General features: G+C 40.5%; 1 protein-coding gene across 2 annotated transcripts in view; it reads right to left on the bottom strand.

The window, feature by feature from the left end:
• Nucleotides 1–18341, bottom strand: part of CARMIL1 (capping protein regulator and myosin 1 linker 1) — a 189946-nt gene that overhangs the window by 19916 nt on the left and 151689 nt on the right. For both annotated transcript variants that reach the window (XM_057368331.1, XM_057368330.1), the window contains exons 30-31: nt 3961–4027; nt 3417–3613 (exon numbers count right to left, since the gene is read on the bottom strand). In XM_057368331.1, coding sequence (XP_057224314.1) covers nt 3417–3613; nt 3961–4027 — 264 coding nt within the window. The remainder of the gene's footprint in view (nt 1–3416; nt 3614–3960; nt 4028–18341) is intronic.

The following is an 18341-nucleotide window of genomic DNA, read 5'->3' as shown; positions in this document are numbered from 1 at the left end:
GGTTTCAATGCCCACATTTTGAACATGGGTGACCTGAGGCATACAAACCAGGCTGGCTTTGAAATACCTGCCAGCCACAAAGGCCCTGTGAAGATTAGCTGGTGGCTCTGCAGCCTCCTGAAGATGAAACAAGCAGTCCTCTGGGAGGATTTCTCATGTGGTTTAGCTCCTCTATRTGGCTTTGATGTGGAAAAGCTCTATTACCAGTGAAGACACTTCCTTCAATTCAAATGCTGTATGGAAACCTCTCAGAGGACTCCCCAAGACCCAACCCAGTTATACTCTTGGCAGTACTAGGGACCAGCACACAAAATAGCAGGGTTTATAATTTGAAACAATTCATATCAAGGAATCTCCTAGTCGCCACTGTAACTCAAGAGTAATCCTAACTTCCTTTTTGATGTGGAATACCAATGCTTTTCTATGCCTCTAAAAAGAAAAAGAAATACTCTAAAAAGCTGCTGTCAACATCAAGTGCAGTCTCATTAAGTCAGGACATCAGGTTTCGTATGAACTAATGCTTCGACAGAACCACAAAACTTTTCACTTGCYATGACTGAACCCTGTTAGAAGTCTATTTTTTTTTTATTTTTGCTATCAAAGATAATTTAATTTAATATAATTTAATATTTTATTGATACCTACTGTAGCAGTCTAATACCGATCTGAAAGGAGCCCACATGGCAATGGCTGCTTTGTTGCCAGAAAAACTGGCAACAGATTTTCTATAATGAACAGTTCTATTCTAAAGAAGCAAAATAATTTATCAGATTTCCAACTCTGCCACCCTTGTTATGTTCTGTAGAGAATTTGTTTAGCTGGAACACCTGACACCAGGCAGGAGTGCACGTGCCAACATCTCGGTCATCAAACCCCTCATCACTGGYGTCTCAAGCAAAACACAAAAAAAAAGGAAATGGTGCATTTTAGCAGAAATGAGAAACCACTTCATATTGATAGTACAGCCCTCAAGATAGTAGGGCTAAACAWGTAAGTATCAAAAGCAAGAGCATCTCCTGAAAGGCAAATGATTCCAGAATCCAATGATCTACAGAAAAGGAGAAGATCTACTTCAAAAAAAGGAAACAGTTTGCATGTGAAACAGCAGCAAGTTCCTAAAAATGTACAGAAATGCTGAGGGTCTAATAAGGTACTCAAAACACACGATTTTCTTAGAGTTGCTTATTGTAACACCTTTCAGTATCAGCATTAACTGTAGGACTTAGCTCTGGTTTGTATTTACCCTCSTAAGTAAAAATAAAAAGTGTATTCATTTGTCCTTTTTAATCTTATTTTAGCTTAAGTTTAAAAGCAAGCATGTTTCYTTGTTAAGGAAAAGACTGCCTTTAAAGCAGAAGATGAATCACAATTTTTTCATACATTAGAGATTCATCTCTTTTGCTGTACTAAACCTTCATACACGAGGGAAGAACTCATGAGGCTAAGATCTCACAAAAATCTAAATGATAAACAACTGTTTTATCATTTTGCTTCAAAGTTAAAGCTACTTGGGACTGAGTGGTTTTGAGTTTTTCTTTTCTTCCCCCTCTCCTTTTCCCCCTTTCTAAACAGCCATTTCAGTAGAAACTCTGACCAAACTAGAAATCTTTCTTCTGYCCACCCATCAAACCCAAGTTAAAAGTTTGTTTCTCTTTTTCCTCCATTTTCTCCTTTCTTTTCTTACATTTTTCAGCTTACAAAGAACAAATCTATTTTCCAGCAAAATCAGAGATCTGAGACCCCTTGAATTACTAACTACAAAAAATGGGAACAGAAAACAACCCAACTGACCTGCTTTAAGTGGCAGAAAAKGTCAAGATTTTGTCTCTCATATTTCAAGTGCTTTCCCTAAGCACTGCTTTCTATATTCTTGAAGTGGCAAAACCAGCAGCCAATCAACTCTGTAAGTAATGTCAGAGTCCACTCATAACTCTGAACTTCAAAATAAAGCAGTTTCATTTTCAGAAGCATCAAAACAAACATCTTAAGTCTTTCCAAAATTGTTTGGACTCGTTTTGAGGTCAGAACTACTAAGGAACTAAATTGTTCATAAAAACAAGACAGGGACAGATGAGTTCAAGTAAAAAAAAAAAGCTTCTTTCAATTTCTGCAACTAAATAAACTCCCAATTTCCTAATGAATTCAATATGGATGAGCATTCCCACAACACTGCACTATCATGGGATGTAAGACTTCTCTACAAGGAATAACTTTGATGTTTCTGTTGAAGAAGATATTGCATGTCCTAGTTCCATGCCTGGTAGCGAAGCACTTGCCCCTCCCACGCCCCCACTCATTCCACATCCCTGTGCTGATGGCAAAGGATGCTCTGAGTTTGGAAGCAACTGGGAAAACMTGTGTGCTCTGCTGCAATGGAACTGGGAGAAGTAAACACAGATGTGTTTTCACTGCATGGAGAGAAATCCATTCTTCTGCTCTAACCTTCCCTATAAAGCACAAGGGAATGGAAAATTGGCTTGAATATTCCCTGTGCTTGATTGTTTCTCCTTTCCAACTGGTACAAAAACCATTCCACTGCTTGATATGATCTTTCCCAGCAGCAGGGAAATTTTGAAGGACCCTCTCAACTGAAAATTCTCAGGAAGCAAAAGGGGCCACAGGCATTTATTTTGAGGCAGCCMAACTCTGAGAAGCAGTGGCTGCCCCTTGATAGGGCTGCTTATCATATCAGCTGGGCCCTGCTGCTTTGAGATAACTCTGCACCTTCTCCAGATCTGTCCTTACATACCCCGAGGACACACCATCACAGAAATAAATCTTTACTTGATGCGGTGTGCCAAGGAAATGGAACTGTGGGAACTCCACRCACGTATACTGAGATCACACCAAAGCCTTTCGTGAACAGACAGAGCTCTTCTGTTTTGCCTTTTTAAGGCAGGCTCCAGCATGAAAAGCAGATCTGTGACTATGCAGATTTGCTGGCCCAAACACCACCTTCAGTTTAGGAGCTGTGGGAAGTTGGGCGTCACAGAGTAGCTCCTCAGAGAGATGACAGAAATAAGAATTGATGCTAAGTTACCACATCTTAATCCAGGCAGAAAAAAAAAAAAACCCAAACCCTTACAATACAATTGAAAAATCTCATGATATTTTGTGCATTTCCTGTGAAAGCTCTACGTACCTCCAGAAACTGCTTCCATGAAAAAAACTCAAAAATAACCAAAAGCAAAATAAAAAAGGATATGAGATATCCTGGATTTAGGCTGTGTCAAACAAGACATAAAGCTTGTAATAAGGACAGTACACTGCAAGTCATGAATGGCAGAAGAAAAATTAAATAGTTGTTTACAGATTTTACAACTTCAACAGTTGTCCTCATTACACTGCAAGACCTGAGTCATGGCAAAAAGCAATCAACACACGACACCGCCAGCAATATTTTAATGTAGACTCACTGCTGCTTGGCTGGGCTGCTGCTTTTTATTCCTTTTGGGCCTTAATTTTGTAAAGTGTTCCAGYTTCCTCCCTTCTTCTGATGGCAGCTCTGAAATGAATCCAGAAGTTCGTTTGTCTGGCCTGCTGGAAGGAAATGGTGGGTCTTCTATATGGATAGGTACTTCTTCCAGGGCTTTATCTAGATCAAATTCCATTTCTAAGAGAAATCAAAACTTTCCAATTAGATTTAACATGATATTTAAAACAAAAGACAATGCCATTCCTCTCTTGGGTGGTAAATAATTATAAGCGCATTCAGGGAACTTAGYCACAACGTGTCTGTGAGCAGACAGAGCATTGTGAGCAACCATTTACTATCAAAATATTTGCATTTGGGACATGAGTCTTTSGGACATTAGCAGAGTCCCAAAACAAAGCAGCCAGTGTGGGCTACAAATGCAAACCAGAGGGAGGGAGAATCACCTTTGGTCTTCAATCAAGGACCACCTAGAACCACCTCAGGCAAGCAAAGAAACAAAATGGTTGTGAGAAATTTTTACTTACCAAAAGCTCTGGACACTGGCCGGAGCATTCTACTGTGGATGCTTTTCCTTTTTGATTTAGGAGTCATCTACCAACACAAAACAAACCAAATATTACTTTAGGGGACAAAAGAAATTACAACAAATCAGTTTTTCAAGCCTATGAACCATTTCAAGATCTGATTTGGTTTAACAGAAGGGAATGGTTTTTTTTCTCCCTTTCTCATATATTCAGAACATTTTCTAAATTGACATTTTGTTCGATTGACTTTGAACAGAACCATTGAGGTAGTTTATTCTTCCCACTAAAACARCAGACTGTACACAGGATGATTATTGAAATTGTCCAAGCATTAACTCTTTGATCCCCAGCTGACAACAAGGAACTATTAAAAACTCACCTCTGCATTTGAGATCATGAGGGACTCATTTAAGACTTAATTACTTTGTCCAATATTGCACAATTAATGACAACACCAGRAATAGTCTACCCCTTGTTCTGGCTTTTATTTTTGACACAAAATATACTTCCTCACTTCATTTGTTAGTGGCATGTTACTGGGAATCTGTGCTTCTGGACACCACCACACAGTTTACCAAACCTTCCTAGGAAAATGAGTCTTGGAGCACAGAGCTCTTCTTCAAAACACAAAACCAAAAACACAGTGTCAGTGTTGGCAGTACCTGCAGCAAACACGACTTCCCTGGACTTTGGACACGTTGAGAATAGTTCAGCATACATTCAAATAGTTACTGAATTAGGCCCTTTCAGCTTTCTCATCTTCACAATGCCAAAAAAATGAATATGTTGCCTTAAAAGCACAAATACCCAGACTTAAGACTCAAGTTTGTTCTTCTTGGAAGAAAATTGTCTTTATGTTCTTGACTGAAGCCTTGTGAAAGTTTGCATGGTGAAAAAGACAGTTTTGCTCCAGGAAATAGAAGCCTCACYTATTCCAAAATCTTAGCATAGCTCAGCATTTGTAAGACTTTTTGTTTAAAAGTCGACCTGCAGGTTTTCTCAAGGGTTAATTTGAAATGACTCAGCTTCTGTAAATATGGGCTCCTTTTGTGGTAGAGTTGTACATGCTGGCTTTAGTGATATCATACACTTCCATTAACTTGCTTGTCTTGAAGCCTGKTGATTTCAAGAGTAGTGACTTCAAATTCTGGAGTATCAGTCAGGAAGGTGTTATGGCTTGCAACTCATTAACAGAATTGTTAATCAAGTTCACTAGCATCAATTTTRTATCAGCCAGAAAAGACAGAGTTGGCATTAACATCTCAGACAAATCCTGAATGATTTAAGGCAAACATTTGCTAGTTTTTATGTATGGAAAGTTCAGTGCACAGACTAGCATGTATTGAATTCACATTCCCAAAGTAGTCACAAGGATCATTGTGCCACTATTCACATGCTCAGGGTTATGACAGATTTTTGTAACAGGACAGCTACTACCCATGTTCTCAAGACCAGAAAATGACTTGAAGCCTGCAGAGTGGGCAGCAATAGCACTGCCTGGGCAACAGAACTCTGGTTTTATTGCTGGGTACCTTGCTGGGAAAAAAAGATACCTTCAGTCACTGCAGGTTTCCACATTTGACAACTATCAGTAAATGACACAATAATTTCAAGGCCAGCCAGAAGTAGTTTGCCATCTGAGCAGACTTACTCTGACACTAATGAGCAGGCAAAGTGTTGCTGCATCAAAAGGTCAGACACTACTCTCACAGTTACCAATAAATTAAATGCAATGGATTCAATGGCAMGTGGCTGGAGAGGTGCTGAGTTTTTTCAGCCCAAACTGCACCGGACTGTGCAAGAGGCAGGAAGGTGGGCAGCCTCTGAACTTCACACCTCAACAGCTGTCAGTCACCCAAACCCAAAACAACCAAAGGTGTTTGCACCTTATGTAAGAAAGAGTTGAAGCAGCTCAGCATTTGGGGGACAGCAATTAGAAGGCACTATCAGCAGCCCTGCTTTTATTTCCAGCAGCCCTGCTTTTATTTCCAGCAGCCCTGCTTTTATTTCCAGGCATAGCACATTTCTCTTGTTGAGGTATATTCATATGCATTTTGGTCTGTTTCCCAGCTTTTTTTGGTGGTTTGACTGGAGCTACATCTAGGATATACAGCAACTAAAGAAGTGTGCTAAAGAGGATCAGAGAGGAGGACAGCGAACATGGCCGATGGGTGACCATTGGTCACTCAGCAGCTGCCCAGCCACGGCCAGTGGTCACAGTGGAGGAACACAGACGAGCTGAGAGCTGCACCAGCCCAGGGCACCAACACCAACAGCACAGGGCAAGTCTTGAGGTTCCTGTACAGGGACTGCAATGCTGCGAATACAGCTCCACCAGTCAGGAACAGAATGATTTCATTTTCCTTCCCAGACAAGAAAATGCCCCCAGATAACCCTGCAGAGCTTKTGCTGACGACCATAAGCCAGTCTCTGCTGTAACTTACTGTCAGCCTGGCATGATCCATCAGCAGCTTGGTTGCTGGGGATAAAGGCAGAGGGATAGAGATGCTTCCCATTTGCTTTAACAGCATGAATAACAGCTCCACATACACTTTTATTTGAAAACCTTCTGTTTTCTAGCCTGTTTAGGTAGTGCACAGATGAAAGGCTTCTTGCCAAGTGAACTTTCTAGATCACACACAGAGCAAAATGGGTCAAAGCATTAATTTAAATAGGCCAGTGTGCTCTTTTACAAAATATTAGGCTTAATCTCTGCTTAACATCCCAGCCACCGCACAGTCTGCTACAGCAGCAGTGCACATGTCATTGCAAGAGGAGATATCTGAACTCCCCGGCCTGAGCCCCATTTCCTATACTTCATATTAGCAGTTCAGCTTTGGCAGAAATGCATCTTCTGCCTTCCCACCACTTCTGGCCCCACAAGCACAACAAAGCTCTCCAGCCTTACATTTCCCTTGTGACCTTTACAGAGGAACAGCTGTTGTATCAACCTCCCCTCACACACATTTTCCACGGGCTTTCCACTCTAGCAGACCACYTCCTGAATTCTTCCTTCTTTTGCCTACTTTTCCATGAGCATGTTGAAGGCTGCTTGGCAGAGCAGACAGTAATATTAATATTAATCTTAGATTAACTGCATCTCTGGAATTTGAGAGGACCAACTGGAAATCTGAAAGCCACTGMGCTCCCAGGAGATGGCTCCAAGAATGTCCCCCTCTGCAGCAGATGTGAGCCAGCAAATCTCTACCACACTTCCAGAGAAGGGCTTACTCAGACACCATCACGTGTCCTTACTAACTTTAAGCTCCCAGGATCTCTTCCCATGATCACTTTTCCAGATTCTTCTCTTCTGAATGCCTTGCTCACAAAACTATCTGAGCTCTCTGGAGTTTTCTGAAATTATATTACCAGCTGCAGAAGAACAGTAGTACCTTGGGAATTAAAAACAACTTAAATCGTTCTGTTTTGAATGCTAGAAAACAATGTACTTTCAGAAAGAGGATGTCAGATGCTCTCCTTGTTTTTACAGATAATTGAAATTACTCTCACTGCTGAGGGATATGCTTATTTCCATGGTTTTCCCCTCCTACTCCAAAGTAATTTATATTCAATCCTATTAGATACAGAGATGGCTCTGTGACCCTCCTGTCACTTCCCTTTCAAAAGATTTCAAACAAACTAATGAACAACTTGGTGCTCCCTCTTGAAATTCATCTCCCTGACCAGTCTCTCTGCAACATGTGGGTTTTCAGCTTCAAGAACACGTTAAGGACTAATCTTTCATTAAGCTGTGTGATGCTTGAATATCAAACCAAATCAACATATTTTCCTTCTGAGCAGATATTTCTGTGCTTACACCTCCAACATCAGCACTCTGCTTCGGTTTGGTCTTAAAACCAAGTGATCCTTTATATTCAGGTGCTACATTAGCTGAACCTTTTTGTAAATCCAACCTCATTCCTGAACCACTGCCTATTTCATTTGAAGGTGCAGATGGATGGCACTGTAGTCTCCCAGGAGACTCTCAAGGCATACAGAGGCAAATGGAGCACAAAAACATAAATAAGTAGGCCAGAAACAGCAGAGCTAAAAAAATACTTACACTTGTACAGCAGAGAGTCTCCATGCAGCAAAAAAAGAAAGAAAAAAGAAYATGAATGGGGAAGACAAAGCAATAGCAGTTCTCAGGAAAGGAGGCAAAACCAGGAATCACTAAAATAAAGAAAACTAAAGCCAAAACACTTGGGAGTCTTAGCAGGAAAGGTGACATGCAAAAATGAAGTAAAAATCCCTTGTACTTGGAAGTGCCATACATTTTGTATTCCCAGAGGAAAATCAGAGAAGGTGGGATCTCTTGTTTGATCTATACTGGGACAAATTAAGGTTTTCTGATATTTGTTTCCAATGTATGGTATTYGCCAGTGGTGCCAACCTGCCACCTGTGTCCCAATGCACTGTGTTTTTCCATTTGKCTGGCACCAATAGTGAGAAAAAAAATGTAATTCTATCTTTTCCTAGTCTGAGGGAAGATTCTGGATTTAAAATTGTCAGTTTGTTGTGGTGTGCAAGCAAGCAAGAAAAACAAAACAAAGCTTCTCTTGAAGGAATGGAAAAGGATGCAAGTCTGTTCTCCCGAGGTTTAAATAAACCTAAACTAAAGCAACATTAATTCTCCTTCCCATAAGGAGGTTTAGAGGCACAGACTTTCAAGCACTTTTGGCACATGAGAAGAATGCTGTTACATGACTAAAGCACAACCTTTTCTCTTCCCTTCAAAAATTGTAAGAAAAAAAGGAAGCAGCACAGCTGTCATAAGAAATGAGGCAATGCCATATCCCATCTCTTCTATGGTTCAGGACCAATCATGCTYCCCCTGAATTTGGAGTTAGAAAAARCAATTATTAGAAATGTGGTTTTGTTTTCAAATTGAAAGGGAACTGCTGCTACAATAACACTGCAGGTGATAGCAGAGTGTGGCAGAAGTGGTCGTGGCCTGGATTAAACATCTTGTCTAGAAAATGCTGCATATTCCTGCACACAGCTCCTCCTCKCCTTTACTTTCCTGCTGTCTTCTGGGTTAATTGTTTGTTTGTTGGGGTTTTGCCTCAGGATTTTGGGGKTTTTTTTTKKYYWWTTTTTTCTTTTACCTTTAGAAACTTTGGCTTTATGCAAGAATTCTCAGCTAGCAGTGATTCAGGCAAACCTCCTCATTACTCTAAATTTTTGTAATTTATTATCCATGCACACATACACTCTCAYTCAATTTCTCTGTCAGAAGCTATGTTCCCTCTTCTCTTGCCCACCTTCTACACTACCMTTCACTAGGGCTGCTCTGAGATTGCTGGAGAGACTGCAGAATCCATTGACAAACATCCCGAAAACTGGAGCAAGCTTTAAAAAAGTGCTCCTGCACACTTCAAAAAGTAAATTTGCAACACTGATTATCTTTCAGACAGCAYTCATGGCAGTACTCCAGCATATTCTGGGTATTTAATGCATAGGCAGGAAAGTTATTTATATTATATATGCAGCTGGAAATGTGATTAGGACCAAAGTGCAAAGTAACACACATAAATGGAAGCAACCCCAGGATTGAGGGAGTTTACTGTCTGTGGTCTTGATCCAACAAGGGATTATGGAAATTCCTACCTTCCACACTTCAGTGATCTCCCGATTTTTGAGGCACTTAAAAGGTGCTAAACACTTGTGRGGAGTGAGGTGGGAGAAAGAGCAGCAGGCAACAGGTTAGACAGGGAAGCACCACCAAGCACCAAGGGACCTGCCTGAAGCCTCCAAGGAATCTGGGTGCTCTGCAGGGAACCTAATGACACTCTCCAGACCCCCGAAGTGCTACAGACCATAAGGCCTCTCAACCCTTCCCTTTGTCCTCAGCATAACTGCAAAATAAAGTGGTCTAGTGTACTACACAGGCCATCACTGAGGACAAAACTCCAAGCCGCAACCAAAAATCCCAAGAAAAGGAAATCCTAACAAAATCAGAAATTGCACTGGGGAATGATAACAATGTGCCAATGTGGTCTGAGATGTCAGAAAAAATATTTCAAAGGAATTTTACAGAATGTATTTATCCACTACTGTACCCTTTCAGCTGTATGCATTGTGTGGGGTATGCCTTTTTAAGAAAGAGGCATAAGAAAACAAGGCATTTTATCACAAGTCCTGCTGGTTTTTTTTTCCTGCAAGGAATCCTGTAAAGCTGCCATGACACCATTCCAGCCARTATTTCCCACATTTCTAGTCTCCTAACTACCTTTGACACACTATCACACATCTGCTGTCTCATTAAAAAAAAAAAAAATCTTCAAGTATACTTTATAAAACAGAGCAGCAAATTCACCAGTTCTGGTTGATGCACATGAAATCTTTGGACATGCAGGTATCTCACMATCTGTATAGAAAACCTTAGAAATTAGAAAGTTGCTATTGCTTACTTCAGCTACAGAAGATTTTGTGATGTGATTTCCAGCATGAAACCTTCCATGTGGCTCCAGAAAATCAGTGATGCACTTCCCACTAGCAGTGACAATTACCTGAGTCACTGTCCTTAGAATCTCCCCCTCGAGTGCCATTGTCCTTGGAAAGTCAAATGCAATGCTAAAATCCAKGACAGCTAATGGAGTGTTTTCCAGTAGACAGAACAGCAAAGCCACTCACAGTCCTGAATGTAGGGGCCATTCATTTTTACATCAGCAGGGGACCTATCTCTGCCCCTGTATTTCAGAGTTCTGTACTCTATGTGGAAATACAATAGATAGACAGAAAGTGTAAATAAATATGGCATACAAATAATCCATCTGTATTTCAGGAGTATGTTTATTTCCTTCCCTTTCTAAAGAGTTCCATTTCTATGGAAGGAGCTATGGTTCAGAATTAATTCAATTAGTCTCATCTAAACCACCCTGACCTTTAGAATTACTTCGTACTGAAACATTTTCTGAGAGCAAAGGAGCAGCACTGCAGTAAGATAAGCTCAGTAGATTTGCCCTTGAGCTTGTTATATTTTACTAGTCAAGAAACCTTTGCTTTTCTGCTTGCTGAGATGTGGCTCATGTACTCTGTGATATTTCATCAAGCATTTCAATGTTTTCTTTTAATTAATAATTCTGCACTTGCATCTTTCAAGTCATGTAAAATTCCTGCTAAAGAACATTCCTACATATAAACAGTCAAACCTTTTATCATGAAGAGTAAAAAACCAGACATATGAATTAAACTGAGCGATTCCTAAAAATGTTAAACCAAATGTTTAATTCCATGTACTAAATCAGTATCCCGCAATGAATTGCAACTACCGCCTGCAAGAGAAAAAGCAATTCTCATAGCATCAGTTTTGTTTCTATTTGCTCATKAAGAGGTTAACAACTTCTGCAGCACCTGGGCTTCAAGATGATCCAAGAGGATCGTTCAAACTACATTAGTTTTGCTTTTATAGCTATTTTAGTTAAAAATTAAGTACAGAACAGAGAGCTGCTGCAGGTGAGGCGGCACACACTAAGTCACCACAACCTGCTTGCTTGTTGTTCATTACCTTCAGCTGGCAATGCTGACACAAAAATTACCTTATTCATGACCTAATTTTCCATACAGTAAGAATAAAAATCTCTTAAACTCAGCAAACATGGAGGGGTGGACAGAAGTTTAAGATACCCTCGGGCAATTCTTTAACAGCTACCTTATGTGTCAGGTGCCCTGGGCAAGAACATCATTAAAGCAGCTCTGAGGCAATGTATTCCTGAATGGGAGTTCAAGCCAGGACAAATGGGGCTTAGGGAAATTTCATCTAGCAAAGGGTGTTCCTGCCCATGGCAGGGACTTGGAACAAGATGATCTTTAAAGGTTTCTTCCAACCCAAACCATGTGGTGATTTTATGAATAAAAACTATTGCACTGCCCATCCTACAGCTCCCCAGGACTGAGCATCAACACTTCTGCATCTCTCCTTCCTTCCTTCCAACAATCTGAAGTGCACAGCAGCCAAAAGGATAAGCAGTCATCCCGAGAAAAACAAGCAGTCATCTTTCCACTGTCGTCAGACCCTCTGTGGGCAGATGATGCATTACTTGACATTCCATATGGGAAATGCTACAGGGAGACTGATCACAGTGAGTCAGACACAATTTACCCTGAAAGGGCAATTGATGGACTCTMTGCTCAGAATTATGATGGGAAGTTTTACTCTTGAAAACCCAGGTACACTTGAGCTGTTGTTATTTTCTCATAGAAGATTGCTTCAGATATCTCTCCAGCATGYACAGTAAATCTTTATACCTCTCAGACACTTCAAAATATACTCTGTGAGCTAAAACATTAAAAATCCCTCTCAACTTTCTGAATTTTAAGTCCGGTCTGTGCTATATCAAGACATCTTCCTACTGAAAATACGAAATATCTTGACAGGCAACTAACAAATATTCTAAGATCCTGTATGAGAAATAGAAATACTTCCGTAGAGTATCTGAGTTTCTTCTCTAAAACAAACTAATAGAAAATGTCAATCATTATTTACCCAAGAGAGGATGGCAAAAATCAAAAGCTGATCTATGCAGTGATGAAACTGAAGTATGACACATGATCTAAAAAATGCTGCTTGGTCAGACAGTCCTGGGGCAGCACATGAGCCTAGGAAGGACAAAAACACCACAAAAGGACTGGAAGATGCCTACCCTGCTAAGCAGCACTGCTCACCCACAAGCATGGAATTAAGTGTTGACTGTATGGACACAAACTTCCCARGAGTATCTAAATACCCTGGTATGGGAAATGACTCAGAGCTAAACTGTACAAGTTAAAATGAGGTTCTGATCAGCTTTGAATTAAACTAACCTGACTTTTCTATTGCTTTGTTTTTCTCTCTTGTTCTTTCCTTGTATTTTCTTTAATATCTGCATCCTTGAAGATCCTTTCACCTGTCTAAGTGCTTTTGGTTTTGGATTAGTATTCCAATCCTGCCACTACTGATCTCAAAAATTCACAGTAATTTCATCTAAGACCTCACTGCAGAGATCCATCCACCACTTTGTGATGAGGCTGTAGCTGACCAGAAAAACATAAAAAAAAGTATGTTTACCTCTAAGTTCTCCTCTAGTGTAACAGAAAGATGTTTTGGGAGGATGCCTGGTAGATTTATGAATAAGGCTGTATGATGCACTTGTCAACGGCAGCAGTGATGAGACTTGACGACTTGGGAGCTGTCTCCTGGCAGTATGTATGCTTAATTTTATTTATTTATTTATTTATTTATTTATAAGTTCCTATTCTGTTAACCCAGCTCATCCTAATGGACTTTTCCTTGACAAAATACAGCGAAGTTTAAGGGTACCCCATAACTGCCTGCCCTAACACAGACTTTCTCTCCCCTCTTCCTGTGAAGAACTATTCTTTATGCCTGCAATATGAAGTATCAGTTTTGCAGAGCAAAAAAACGATAAGCCTTGTGTTCTTCTGGATGAAGCGAGAACCATGAAGCACTCTTAGTGAGACAGACTCATGCTTGTGCTATTTTCAGCAGGCTCTCCAGATTTCAGAGTAAACAAGATTTCCCCAGACAACACAGATAAGTACCTCATGCCAAGTTATTCATTTGAGATGCTGGAAGAATCAAAAAGCAGCAGAAGGGACCATACAACCTATACAGAAAGCTCCTCAACCATTTGAGAAGGTCAGCTTGCCAGATACCAACTGAATTGTGACACATGGCTGCAGAGAGATGTGTGCTACAGAAATAGCATTATCAGAGGTTATTCTCATGCTGCTTGCTGTTGTGCCTCAGCCAAAGGCCCCAGAGCAGAGATTTTGGCAGGAACTACTCCAAAGGAGCTCCTGCTGATCTACCAAGGGAAATAACAGGAAGGTTCTTATAAGCAGAGGCTRTGGGAAGATGATTCTGTGTTTGTTTGTGCTGAACATCAACTGACTCCACAGCTCTGCTGGCGAAGGGGATCACATGAGTGATCCCATACATTGACCCCTGACCCAACCTGTGTGAAAGGGCTTTGCCCTCATAACCTTAACTTTACCTGAAGCAGGTAAATGAGCTCTTGCGTGATCCCTGCTGCTGGTGATCCCTGCTGCTGGCTGAAYRGGCAAGTGAACAGAGGTAGGGACAYTCCYCTCTCTCCAAGTGGTRGATGGGTGTCCATCAGYAGGCTATGACAGCTGTCTGATGTMTGCTGAGATGCCTGTGCTGGCAGCCTGGGCATTCAAGTTTTTGCTAGCAGAGTGGCAAATGGTGGGATTGGGCAGCCAGGGCTGGCACCACCTTCAGCCTGCACAGCTGCATGGTCAGCACCTTAATGTCTGCCACAGACAAACTGCTCAGTAGGAACTCCCTCTTAAAATCACTGCAAGAAGTTCGGCTCTCGTCTCGACCCCAACACAAACCTGGGTCTGCCAAGGCACCAATATCATGGGATGACAAGTGCCTGGTAAAGTGTCACCATCCCACCTGAATACTCAGCAGCTGCATTCCACAGTTCTTCCTAAAACCTAAGCAGAAATCTATCTCTAATTTTATGCTATTTTTTTCTTAACAAGCATGCAGAGCTGTTATGCAGTTTATCACATTTACTTCATTTACTTCATATTGTACCAACAATGTACCCTAGATTTTGAGAAAAAGCTTTGAACTCTAAGAAATCCCAGCTGGTTTAAGAAAAACAAACTTTATATAAATAATCCAGCATCTCCTTCCATTTAAGAGGCCAAGAAAAGACATTGAAAGCCAGGTTTCTTTTAGAGTGCTTCAGCTGGGAACATGTAACCCCTCATAAGCTTGTACTCTGTAGTCTACACATGTAACAATAATAATTGAATAAACATGGCTAAGGGCAGTGAGGATGCTGCATAACTACACATAGAGGAATCCAGGAAAAGGTAGGTCATAAATATTCACTATTAAAATTAATATATTCATAATGCTAATGAGGATAACACATAAATTGCAAATAAACAAGATATTCTGCAAAATTATCACACTGGGCTCCCTKTGGAGGAAAGGCTCAAGGAGGACCCTGGCACTGTGCTTTGCTCCTCCTGGCAATATTTTCATAAACTGTCCTAGTTCGGGGTGAGTCAGAAATATGACTGGACTCCCACTGAAGYAGATTTGCTCACATGCCTGTGAGCCTTTTCAGAAGCCAAGAATACTCTCACACACCATAATGCCAGTTYCTAGCTTCCCACAGAGTGCTGTATTTGCTGCACATCAAAGGCCCATTTCTGCTAATGCATACAAGAGAGAAACTCAAGTGTCACAATCAATTTAATCCAGCATTCATCCAGGCTGCTGCCTTTGCCCTCATCCCTGTCTGCTTGTTCCTGCCACTCAGGATTTGTTTTGTGGACTCAACCAGGGAACTAGTTGGGCTGTAAACTAACCTGGGAAAGAAATCCTCTGTTAAAAGTGCAACTGTCAGTCGAATCAATTCCCRCACCAGTTTGTTGTGAGGCAGTGTGAATGCCAGCACAAGTGTAAGGGTGTGGGCASGAAAGTGTGAACTGCATACAGGGGAAACGCTCATTTCAGCAAAAGAAAGATTTTTGCTGGATTAAGTCAGTCACAGAGCTGGAGCTTTATTTATAGCCAGGAGAACATATGGAGTCCAACAGGAACCGGGGTTTCATTGCAGTAGGTGTTCAGTCTTTTATCCAAAAAGCTGATTCTCTATGTCTGAGACAATTCTGTTGCAGGTAAACAGAGAGCAGCAAGAATCCAATGTGGTAGTTAAGTCAGGGCATACCAGAGAATCTCTACTTTAGTTTTTCTTCCTACAGTATCAGTGCACRTGTTCCTGAGTCTGTACCATCATCTTCTCCTTCTGTGAGTGAAAGCAACTGATGAGGTTTCTTTGTTTAAATTTTATCTTGCTGTGGATGGGGRTGGGCAGGGGAGAAAAGATTTCAGGTGGTGCTTTAAGAGTTTGGGGTTGTTTTTGTTGTTTATTTGTTTGTTTTTATAATTTYATTTTTGGTGAGTGCCATTTCTTCCTTTTCTCTGAAAACACCAAGGTCCATACACTCGCTGTCCTTCAGAACAAACAAGGTCATAAGTCTTCACCCGAATTCTGGACTCATCTGCTAAGTCTTTGACAATGGAACAAAACACATGTACCAGGAAAAACACATACCACCAATCTACAAGTGTTCTGCTACTTCTGCAAATTTTCTTTTCTACTCTACAGATGATTGTTCAATAAAAAACTTTAATTTATTGCTCATGAGATTTTTTTTAAACTTCCCTCCACTAAAGGCACAGACAATTTCTGCAGTTAAAATTAGAAACAGATGAAAAAGGGCTAAGACTCAATATTCATCACARGTAGTCCTTTCCTATTTCCTGGTAGCATTTTTTTAAACATAACTTACCATCCAAGTGTTTCAATCTTACACTGAAATGCTTTAAAGAAGAGTTATAGGAAAACTTCTGTATTACAACCTACAATTCCTTTACAAGTTTCAAACAGCTTCCTCCCATACCTCTTCATAAGATAAATAACCCCTGATTTGCTCTAAAAACAATACTCAGCCTGGCTGTATGCTTGTTACTACCTATAGTAATAAAGTTGCATTGCTGAAACAGATATTTAAAGAATGATGAGTACATGGAGTTTCAGTAAAAGAAAAGCTATTTTTCTCAWAACATCTTTAAATAGTGGCTCAATTCTACTGAGCTTTATTTAGTCTTCTAGCAGCCAAAATTGCATTCAGATAGCTAAAAATAAATTTTTTAAACTTTAAAAGATAACTGTAAAACACAATCTAACAAAGATGTTCCATTATCTTTKGGTGGGGCATTGAGCATTATTTAAAATCTCTTTCTTCTGCAAAGTACTAATGCACATGAAAGAATAAAGTACAACTAGAAGCATTATGCAAATTAAAATCAGCTAGTATCTACCTACACGATCACACATAYCAAGACACATGGTACATTCAGTCTCAGTAAAAAGGGTGCATTATTTAAAGTGAGTTTTAAAATGCATGCATGAGTTAAATATGTGTCACGCTCATCATATATGCACAGAAAAATTTAGACAAACCATACTATTTTATGAAGTTAATTCATGATTGAGWCTAAGCTCTGAAAAGCAGGCCATGGTTTTTCCTTTCATCTGAGAGGAGCAAGCAATTTTCTGCATAAGGATTTTTCTTTCCATCTTACTTGCACGCAACTTCTATCTAATGACTTGCTACCATCAATGCAGCTCTAATTAAATGTAGACAGCTAAGACAGCTGTAGATTAGGGAAGCATCAATTTACTCYAGTGCAGCTCAGGGAGATCAGAAACTCTCGGATGCGTAATGTTCCAGCAATCACATCCTACGCTGGACCACTCAATCGCTCCCAGTGCTCTTCTCAACTCATTGAACAGACTGGCAAATTCTGGTATGACTGACAAGACTTTCTTATTATGGGCTCTCAGGCCACTGTTAAAAGCTGGATGAGAAACTAACCCTAAGCTGAAGCCAATAAAGGTTAACTGCATGGTTTGGTATTTAGGAAGYCCTAATTCACACAACAGAAAATACTAGAAATAACATTTAAAAGTGTGTTTTTCAGTGAAGCATATTGTCATCCCATTTGTGATATTTCATTCTGWCTTGTCTGTGTTGTTTATACATATCTAAATTTCTATTCTGTCAGGGCAGCCCTCTCAGGCACAGCCACTCTGCACCCTGCTTGAGAACAGGAGAGCAGGCTCTGAAACAGTGCCTGTTTGTTCACTCTGCCACCAGCATTGGAGATTTCAGAGCCTGTGATGCCAGTCCAAGTGTTCCAAACTTTCCCGTGTTCAACCTTCAATCCACACATACATAGCTCATAATCAATTTATTACCAACACATTCTCTTCACTCACAGTCATCCACCTAAGCTTCAGTGATATCCAGTCTATCTGCAACCACTGTCAGATGCGAATCCAGATCAAATTTTCCCCACATTGTTAAAATGCAGCTTCAAGGGAAGCTGGTAAGTGAAAACATGCTGCTCTATAGTTCACCCCAACCAGAATACTGATCACAGATAGGCTTGCTGAAGAAAACAAGGACAAAGAATTGATGAAGAYAATGGGGAAATAAATTTGAAAACAAATCCTGTTTTTCAAATGGGAAACAGCCTCCCCCAAATGGTGGTCCAAGCTCAGTGCTTCTCCTGCAGGATCAAAATCTCCTCTTCCCAAGACATCTTAACAGCCAGCTGGAGCAAGAATAAGTGAGTTTTCTCTGGCATCTCAACCCACCTCGTCCTAAATTCCAAATTATTTTGGCTGTAGGAGATAAGGCTTCCAAACAAACATAATACCAAGCTGTAATTCAAGGTTTAAGGCTTGCATAACACACAGTGAGGTGCATCATCTAATCAAAAGGCTAAGGTCTGCTTTATYATCACACCTCATAATGTT

This window comes from Malurus melanocephalus, unplaced genomic scaffold (genome assembly GCF_030028575.1).
Source record: "Malurus melanocephalus ecotype Western Australia unplaced genomic scaffold, MMel_1.1 scaffold_90, whole genome shotgun sequence".
In the NCBI taxonomy this organism is placed as follows: domain Eukaryota; kingdom Metazoa; phylum Chordata; class Aves; order Passeriformes; family Maluridae; genus Malurus; species Malurus melanocephalus.
This window is presented reverse-complemented; position numbering and strand designations above follow the sequence as displayed.